This window comes from Saccostrea cucullata, unplaced genomic scaffold (assembly GCF_032062105.1).
Source record: "Saccostrea cucullata isolate Sc308-1 unplaced genomic scaffold, CSIRO_AGI_Scuc_v1 ctg2234, whole genome shotgun sequence".
Lineage (NCBI taxonomy): Eukaryota > Metazoa > Mollusca > Bivalvia > Ostreida > Ostreidae > Saccostrea > Saccostrea cuccullata.
Genome location: NW_026936183.1, coordinates 18,040 through 28,447, shown reverse-complemented (window position 1 = coordinate 28,447; position 10,408 = coordinate 18,040). Strand labels below are relative to the sequence as shown.

The 10,408-nt window shown below is 33.5% G+C and overlaps 2 protein-coding genes across 2 annotated transcripts; one reads left to right on the top strand and one right to left on the bottom strand.

Annotated features, from left to right (window-relative positions):
* The first annotated feature begins 399 nt into the window (after positions 1–399).
* On the top strand, positions 400–3,293 carry LOC134244962 (uncharacterized). The gene is made up of 4 exons (XM_062727217.1): positions 400–635; positions 1,576–1,640; positions 2,609–2,764; positions 2,859–3,293. Exons 1-4 carry the CDS (start codon positions 424–426, stop codon positions 3,224–3,226), a joined length of 801 nt encoding a protein of 266 aa, XP_062583201.1. The 5' UTR covers positions 400–423; the 3' UTR covers positions 3,227–3,293.
* LOC134244963 (putative nuclease HARBI1) lies at positions 2,778–6,474 on the bottom strand. Its single transcript, XM_062727218.1, has 6 exons — positions 6,042–6,474; positions 5,485–5,597; positions 5,090–5,192; positions 4,802–4,991; positions 4,435–4,627; positions 2,778–2,984 (listed from the first exon to the last, which is right to left on the bottom strand). The coding sequence occupies exons 1-5, from the start codon at positions 6,472–6,474 to the stop codon at positions 4,435–4,437; spliced, it is 1,032 nt and encodes a 343-aa protein (XP_062583202.1). The 3' UTR covers positions 2,778–2,984.
* Positions 6,475–10,408: the final 3,934 nt, after the last annotated feature.

Sequence of the window (10,408 nt, the reverse complement as noted above, 5' to 3'; positions counted from 1 at the left end):
ATTTATTTACGGAAATTTCTGATCAAAATTATGTTCAACTTGATAGATTTGAAAAAAAATTAATTCATATCAAATCCAGTAATAATAAAAAATTAGAATAAATAAACTATTTTGTCCCCTTATAGTTCAGGCCCCGCCGCCACCAAAATTATACCGAACTCAGCCTCAATTTACTACTCAAGCGTTGAGGCCATCCTCAACAGAGGACATTCTCAAATCACCACCACCAACATAGTTGAGTATGTACTCTGTTGAATATGAATTTTTAGGTTCTCTACTCTACTGAGTACATACTCAGTCAATTTTTTTCAATGATGTAAGCGGTCTCACGAAATATATGAAGTACACAAAATTTGATGAAATGTTTGTTACATAATAAACAGGTATTGCCGTCTGCTTTGTTTGTTTGTTTTATTCACAAACATGGAGCTTGTCGAAGTAAAACTCCCGACAGAACAAAATAATCCTAAGAAAAGGGGCACCAATTGGACTTCAGAGGAGGAGATCCTCCTAATAGAAGAGGTTTTGAAGTATGAAGAGACCCTCTTCGGTAAAATGAAGGGTTCGGGGGTGAAGGGTAAACATGGCAAATTGAAAGAATCTACGTGGAAATCCATCGCAGAAACCCTTAACTTGTAAGTTCTGTTGTTGTTGCATATTCAATCAAAACATTTAATTTTCCTACACTTTAAAAATATAGCTTATTAAGTTTTTACTTAACTTTTCCTTTCCAACTCGCTGTAACGCGGACCTGTTGTAAATAAAGTTTAGTAGTTATCTCCCTTCAATCTTTACATGGGTAACTATTCATTTCGACCCAATACTGTTTGGAACGTGACGGTTTGACATCCATTGATGTGCAGTTGTATATTAGATCTACAGTTAAAAAAAATACGATGCGGTTTTTATTTAAGAAAACGTTTTAGATCGCAGAAGATTAACAGACAAGAATGAAAACATTTCACATTCGATTCGTTGTATATAAATAAGGATTTTCTATCCATTTCATTATGAATTTATAAATTTTTATAATAGCTTTTACAAAGAATTTTTAAATTGCTGTAATGAATTCAACAATTTTTAGAAACGGATTAAATTCGTTATAAGGATTAAATTCATTGAAATTGATATAATTAATTAACAATTCATTTAAAAATAATTTATAACAAATCAAATTATACAATATGCTCACTCAGTATTCGTTACATCGGATTCAGTGATACTTTTTGATAAGTCCTAATTGGCGATCTCAATAAACTTCTGACTAAAAATAATAGTTATCCATAGTTTTCTCATACGATTGTCTGACCAGTCCCCCCCCCCCCCCTTCCCCCAATTTTTCCAGTTATGTTCTGTGGTCTTAAATTAGGTGTTAACAGGTTAAAGCATTTTTTGAAGTATTCTTCATACATTCATATACTATTAATTATTATTGTATACATATAGAAAATATCGCTTTGAACACCAAAGTTGCTATTGAATGTCATCGTTTCCTTATTCTTCTGATTTTTTTTTCGATGGCTTACTTTTCTAAATACTCTCGGGCGGTTGATATTCAAAATGATGGTGTTGTAGAAGCTACAAAAATGACAGAGACAACGACACAGTAAAGAAGAAATTTAACAACATCAAACAAAGAGGTATCATTTTTTTTTTTAATTTAGTCGTTTAATTCTTGTAGGTTTCAATTAGACTTTTGATGATTATTTTAAATTTGTTTTGATGATTTCCATTTGTTTTTTTTTTAGTCAGTACAAAACTTCATCGAACGTTTACTGTTATCATTGTTGTTATCATTTTGGTTCAAGTTTATGCAAAACGGAAATGGTTTCGTATCATCGTTTCTGAAATTTGGGGAGGGGTAGTCAGAGATAGAAGGGAGAGAAAGAGAGAGAGAGAGAAAAAAAGGAATATCCAAACTCGAAAATCCTATTTGGGAGGGGGTGGGGGGGGCTAACTTTTATTGCTCAATTAATTTCTATAGTATAACGTTATGTCTGGAAAAAGGGACCCCTCCCCCCCCCCCCCCCCCCGCCTGTGATACGTGCTGAGAAATACAGTTTACTGTTATATACATGAAAGGTAATACCATGGTCACAATTTTTATAAAGTTGTTGTTTTCGTTAAAGTATAGTAAATTGGAATGGGACATTGTTGCATGAATGAGGCAAATCACATTTTTCCTGGATGAATGAAAATGTACGAAAAATCGTTGGGCTCATTTTCGGAGGTTAATAAATATTTTTTCACGTTATAAGGAGATTTAGAAACAGGAAAGACACACTCAATTGCAAAAAAACATAATTATTGCTTGTGATGGTCCAAGATAAAGATAGCCTTTAATCTTCATTGTATTGAATAAACTAGATCACAAACAAGAAAGAGGAGACTTATGCAAATGTCTTGGTTAAACAGCAAAAGTTTCCCGTTATAACACGAAAGTTTCGCTCTAACGTTAAAGTTACAAGTTTATTCGCGAATTCTTTTAACCTACGAAAATGAGCAAAACGGGCTTTCGTAACTGATTTGTCTTATCTATGCCTGCTCAATAAATGCAGATTTCTAAAGACATATTTAAAATAAATTAAGAGAACATGTATTGACCCAGGTAAAGAAAAGATTGACATGTTGAGAAGGCCAAAGACAGGCGGTGGTCCGGCGCCTTCTTCCCTAACAGCTTCCGAGGACGCATTGATGCAAGCCTTTGAAGGGCGACCACAGATATGCGGACTGCCGGATGGAATAGACACAGATGCAACTGATGGTACAAACAAAAATAAGATGAAGCTTTCTATTTCAAATTTTGCTCAACCTTCTTATTTCACAAAAATTTAAAATTCTGTGTATAAATTTAACAGAAATTGACAACGGCACGGCTTCTGTCTGTACATCTTCTGCCGCCTGTACATCTTCTGTCTGTACATCTTCTGCCATCTCTGAGTCTGCTACCCCCAAGACTGCAGCCACTGGCCATCAAGTCTCTTCTAAAAAGCCAAAGAGAAAAGGAATCAAGGATGCGTATGAAGAAGAAGATTTGGAGAATATGAAACTGGATAATAAAAAAATTAAGATCCAAATTGAGAAATTGATAATTGAAAAGCAGAAACTACAGGCAGAAAAGGAGTTCATTGAAATTAAGAAGGCTTTTTTGGTCCGTCAGTTCGAGGAGCGATATCCAAATTCGATTATTTATACAAGTAATTCAAGTCTGGGTAATGAATTGTAACATTAATTGTTTCAATTACGAGTGTAATTTTCTTGGAAAATTAAATGTACATGACTGTATTTAAGAAAAAAATTACATGAAACCTATAATACTGGAAAAAATAAATACTAATACATATAACGTTAACATTTATCTGTTAATTATTGCCAAAAGCTATTTTTAAGGCATAACAGCATTTAATACTGTGTTGTGAAATCTTATATCTTATCTGGCCATTGAAGGGTACCTGTAAAATGTGAAACGAAATAAAAATGAAATGAAACAATTAAAACGCCACATCTTCCGAAACGAAACGAAATCAAGGCCTAACGAATAGAAATAAAAACGAAACCTACCGAAAGCAAACCAAACTATCAGAATTACAAGCACTTGGGGTATGGACCCCCCTTTCCATGTAACTTGGTCATCTATATAACTGTTTAAAAAAATTAATTATTTAAATAATAAAATGCTTTCTTTGTTTGTTATTACTGGAACGGAAGCAGCTGTTGCAGAAAAAATACATAACCCGCGTAAGCGGGTTATGTAAATTTTTTTCTGCAATAGCTGCGACCGTTCATTCCAGTAATAACAAACAAAGAAACTAGACATTTTATTGTTTATATTTATATCTGTTTAAATTATCATTTTAAGTAGGATTAAAAATATTAATTCTTGTGTTAATAATGCGAACGTCTTTGTATGTTTCATTGATGGAACAGCCACTGATCAAGAAATCTGTACAGGTGATATACCTAATGTAGTTCACGCAGTGATGAACGCAATGGGTTTTCTTAAGAAATAAAGAAGAAAATATTCAGTGGATGTAAATATATTGTTATAAAAAAAGAGAGAATGTTTAAATTGTACATTTATGTATGTTGAAATGCCCCTCGGGGCCCTTAATTGGTAAATAAAATATCTTGTATACATGTACATGTAGACGAATAAGGACTGAAAATGAGAGTAAGACATAAAAATTAGAAAATACTACATATACTGAAATATTATGCATGCATAGTATGCTCGCACATATTTGCAGCTCTCAGCAGTTCCTTCGTGTAAAAATATACATCACTACTAGGGAAACATTTTGACAGTTTTGTTTCGTTTCGTTGTGATTCCGTTTCGCTTCGGCAGATTTCGTTTCGCTTCAGTTCGTTTCATTTCTATTTCGTTTCGCACAGGTACCCCTTTGCGAGTTTTGTATAGGTAATAAAATATCTTACTTAAGTGAAATACGTATCCACTATGTGATTGCGCATGTTTAATCCATCACCAACTACATGTAATGCATTGTCGTTTCCACCAAGCAGTTGAACTTCATCTTGTCTACAATCCACGATATCACCCCTGTCTATTCCAATGTTGTGCAATATTGCACAAGCAACGATGTACCTCGTAGCTTGACTTGGGTCTGTCCTTATATAGAATAGATTACAGATTATTTCTCCAATTAACGGTTGTTGATTTATTCTTTGTCCCGACTGACAAAATGAAATAACTGAATGCAAAATACTGATTAAGTTCAACGATCTCTTTTAAACAAGTTTTTTAAATTATTCTTTTTTTTTTAAATTTTCAAATGCCAAATACCTTAGTACCCCTTGTAGGCACGAAAATCTGCACTTCAAAATTCCAAACGTTTGTTCCACTAGTACCCTCGTTTTACAAAGTGATGCATTGAATCTCTGTTGTGGGACAGTAGAAGGATTCAGAAACGGTGTCATGAGATACCTTTTACACGGATAACCAGAATCTCCGAGTAGAAATCCGTTATATTCACCTATTAAGATGTAATACAGAATTACACTCTAAAAAATGCAAATAATTTATTGGTTTTGTGTTTTTGAAATGATAGGAAAGTGATTGCAAAACAAGTACTTTTCTGACACAATGCAGATTCGCGCCATATTCGGCTGTCGTGAACGCTGCCAGGCCATTTCGCACAAATACTTGTAATTCTGAAGTTGGCATCGCAAACAGCCTTTAAAAAAATTAATATACATGTAAAACGAAACATAATTATACAAGGACAATATTGAGGCTGCTTGATTTTTAAAATGTGCGTTAATTAATCGACAACATCAACATGCACAGAATTGATGGAGCAACCTCCAGTGTTTTACAGTAATAAGATTAATGAAGCGACTTTGAACCCCCTTCTTTTTATTTAACAAGTAGGATTTGGACAACTTTTTTCTTGAATGATTAATTCTCACTCTAAAAAAAAGTCTTAAATCCGTGCACATTTTTTTTAAACATCGCAAAAAATATACCTGTACGTTCAACGAATGGAAACCTTTACGATTGACATAATCAGGTTCGTTGTCATTAGGGGCAATAATTCCAATAAATGTGCCATCAACACACCCTAAAACGTTTGGAAATCCTATAAGAAAAGATCAAATTAAATCAAAGCATGCATGATAAGTCTAACTCATTTTTTTTTCGGATTAAAAAAAAAATAAATAAAAAGGTAGGCCTATATTATTTCTTATGACACATGAATGAAACTACGTAAACCGTAACCGTTTGTGTAGTTCTATAAGTATCTCTTACATGTTGAATGTTTTCAAACCATACAAGCCTGTGCCGTCCATATGAAAAAAAACCTTTTTTTTAAAGTTATTTGAGTAGATATATTTCTTATTATTTGACTTTTCATGCAATCTAAAGAGTACGAACACATAACACACACCTAAGCCTTTGAGGTAGTAACTGTTCATTGGAGTTGTCTTTCTTTGAAAAACAAAACCGAAAGTACAATGCAGACGAATAATGAAAAGGACATTGATAATTTGATTTCATTGGGAAGATGCGGGGTTTTTTTTACCTGATATTTTCAAAAATTGTTGTTTTGTTTCTCTGGCACGGTTACCCTTGGGGAAGGTGATACAATCTGCCAGCAAATGAACTATAGCATCACAGACTGATCGACAACATCTTCCAGTAGTTGTTTCAGACACTCCAATGCTGTCCCCGACCAGTCTGTGAAACGCCCCCGTTGCTAGGAACCTCAGGCAGGTGATAATCTGCAGGATTGGAGGTAAGGCGCTGTTCTTCGTCGTATTATGCATAATTGCTGGACCGATTTTGTCCAAAATATATAGGATAGTTGGTGTTCTAAACCTATACCTATCAAAAATCTCATCCTCAGAATATATCTCTAATGGATTCATTCGGTCTCGTATTACTCTTTTTATAATTCTACGAATACGTCGCATTTGTCGCCTGCGGCGCCATTTATGTCGTCTGTGAGCAGCCATTTGTATTGCTTGAGTATTTACTTGAGAAAGGTCAAGATCTACCTCCAATAATTTGAGTACGTAATCAAATTTTTGGCTTGAGTATGTACTCAAATATTTGGTGGCGGTGACTTGAGGCTGAAATTATGGGCTTGAGAATTTTGTCAGAGTTGAGGCTGAGTTTTATACTCAACTACTTTTGGTGGCGGTGGGGCCAGTACTATTTACAGTTTATTTTCAAACTACACTCAAACTTATAAAAACAGTCTCAACGACAACCAAGGTTCCTGTGGTTAGGGACACTACTGGTTATTGCTGATATTTACTGATTAGCGCCTAGTTGAAATGCACGCAGCACTGTTAAGGCCTACTATGAGAAATCAACGGAAAATATATGTACAAAAAGGATGGTATTATTTTAAATTAAATTTATTTTAATAAAGCTGTTTTATAATCACAGAACGTTAATACCTATGGAAATAGCATAGTATTACCCACTCTGTACTGTAAGGAGTTAAATCACATCAATGGACAGTCACGTGATGAATACATAGTATGTGTACTGAATGTAGGTCATTAACAAATTTAAATATCGCAAGGGCATACCCTAGTTGAAATTAAAAATTCAAGCTAGTAATTGTTTCTGCACACATTGTAGTTTCTGAAAAGTGCTGCTGCTTTGAATAGAATTCGCGTTTTAATAGATAAATTTTAAAGTAAATAGGCCAATGTCAAGAAGTATTAGACTTTTACCAAGTATTTTGTGTACTTATGAAATCACGCCTTCGATTTAAAGAAAGCAGCAGCAGTTTTCCATTTAAGGATAATATCCTTTATATATTTTCAAAAAATGATTAAGATCTATGCAGAGTATGCCCTTGCGAAAGTAAGATTTTATGGTGCATCTCGATGTAAATTATACGTAACCTGTACATAAAAACACGACATAATTCATAAAATACAACATTCTCTTGAAAGTTAATGAATAATCGCACTAAACAAAGGATCTACATTGGTATTAATCGACTATTTGAAACCTGTAAATAATATTCCGTTTTATTATAAAAAGCATTTTTCATTGTTAAAAAAATCCTCAATCTGCCTCTAACAGTACATGAAATACGTTATGTTTACCAAAATGACGTCATATATACAAGTTCATCACAATCAGTGCTTTGTTTAAAACTAACTACACGGGATTTACCGAGCGCTGGATTTTTTTAATGCATTGATAGGTTTAATTGTTGTTTATTATGCTAATACAGTTAAAAGTTGCAAATAATTTCATTTTCAGGTATCATGAGATATACATAAAAGTCATATTTTTGAGTGACGTCACAATAAACTTTTCCCGTATAAATGAGGCCCCGCCCCCTAATTCAAGCCTTAACAATGCTGCGCATTTATTAATTTTCTTCCCCCTATTCTGTCTATTGGTATTTTAAAGTAACCAAACAAATCATACTGAGTGTTTCAAAGAAGGATATGGAGATAGTAAATATATGCAATGCAATAACGAACAGTATTCAATCTCAAAGTTCAAATACAAACAATACAAATTAGGAGAAGAGCAAACATAGAGCAAACATGGACCTCCGAAACATCAGAGGTGGGATCAGGTGCCATGGAGGAGTGAGCATCCCCTGCTGACAGGTCACACCCACCTTGTGCTTTTTATCATGATCGTGAAATAACGGAAAAAACCATTGTCGGTTCAGTGTATAAATAATGGACTAACAATAGTAGGAAAAACGTCAGTCAGCATTGGACTCAATGATAAATTTTATTTGCTGACAAGGGCATTGTATCGACCATAGAACTTTCAAAGTGATGACTTTCAACGAGACTGCTGATATTCTTGTTTCATCAACTTGTTTGTCAATAATTTACATAGTTTTAGAAATTGTTCATACGCAGAGCATGTTCTTGCGTATCGAATCAACTGAGATATATATATACTCCGTATGCAGGTGATGAAGGTATACTGCTGCATAAGTAAGGGTAGTTGACGATAGAAAAGTTAAAGTCATCATTTTAATCATATAGCTTGGTTGTTAGATTACCATTACCGTCTTTTTCAAGTAAAATATCCAAGTATGAAACGGGGTGTCGGACTCTATGGTATCTTTTATCTCATCTCACCAGAATATATCGTATCGACGTAGGAATGGAAATTGCCATTGTTAATTGATAATGCGTCGTCGATATATCTAAATGTCGAGTTGAAGGCCTCAGCAAGTATTTTCTTCTTTTCACGCATAAGAGTTTGCACAAATTTTCTTCATATGAATATAAAAGTAGGTCTGCTAATAACGGAGCGCGATTTGTACCCAAGGAATTCCAATAGATTGTTGGAAAACCTAGTCTCCAAAAACCACATATATATTGTCAATTAGGAACTCAAGCATCTATTTGATATCAATATCAGAGTACTTGTTTGTGCAATCAGAATGTGTTTTAACAAAATAATTTTGCAAATAACCAATGACGAGTTAAGTACTTGTACGAGTTCCATTTTTATTGAGAAAGCAGCTGTCAATAAGGAAATACATTTAACCTATAGTACTAATAATAAGACTGAGTTGAAAATCTAATAAGTGCTTGTGCTAAACATATTAAGTGTAGAGATATGATGAGAACAATTGTGAATTTCAAGGAGAGTAGAATAATTTTTTTCACAGTTTCTATGTCCTGACTCTTGAAATTGGGTTATAGATAGTTTTTAGAATGTATTTTAAACATTGCTACATCTTTCTTTCGATTGTACAAATTATACACTAATACCTTATTCATACGATGACAAATTGCTTATGTATGTAAATAAACTCATGTCAGACGAGATTTATGTTCCATAAGTAAATCTTTAAATTGTCATTACACATAAAGAGATGGACTGATTCCAAATTATGAATTTTCATAGATAATCGGTCTTTTCCTTCTATTAGGCTAACTTTTAAATGTTCCTTAAAGAAAGAAGAAAAACCTGATCCCCTAACTGGTATGACAAAACCAAACTTAACGGCTTTAGTTAAGAACAAGGAGTAGTATAAAATTGTCACTGAAATCATGAGGAAAATGTCTTTAAATTTTGTTTAAAATGTTTGATCCCGTTCCAAAAGACTTAAGAAGAGTTAAGAAAAAGTTATTGTCCTCTTCTGATTGGTATTTTCAGAGAAATATAGGACAACTGGAAATCCTTTTGGTGTGGGAAAATCTACAATGTATGATTTATGGTAGCCGAGGGAAATATTTAAAAGGGAAAATACGTCATACGAAAACCAGATACTGACGAATTAAAACCTTACCTCAAACGAGGTTGTTGAAATATCAATCAAATTCATCATCCTAAATGTCAGTAGCTTGGATTGGTTTAAAACTGAAAAAGGTTTAAGAAAGTCAGCAAGAGCTAAACTGTGGTGGGACAATATCTTGAGAGACATAAACATAGGTTTGCCAGAGAGGGACATGATGCCCATGTTTATTTCACTCTTAAAAAAGTTTTACTTAGTAGTCATTTTTTACTTGAAATAACAAAGATAAGTAAAAGATAATTGCTAAGCATTTACTTAAAATTTAAAATCAAATACTGAAATATATGTCAATTACTAGATTCAAATGTTTTACTTGATTTTTGTATTTTAAAGAATTGTTTTACTTACATACTTAAACGTTTTACTTAGTAATTTATATTTACTTAAATTTGTGTATATAAGTAATAACATTACTTGGTCTTTACTTACATTTTACCACTATTTACTATATAATTATTATTTTGATGCCCCCGTAAACGAATTTTCGGGACGTATATAGTTTTTGTCGTGTCCGTCTGTCTGTCTAGCTGTCTCTCTGTTTGTCTGTTTATCCGCAGAAACTTTAACCTAGCGGAGCTATGACTTTCATATTTCACACGTGTATTCCTTGTGACAAGACCTTTCTTTGAGTATCACCAAATCTG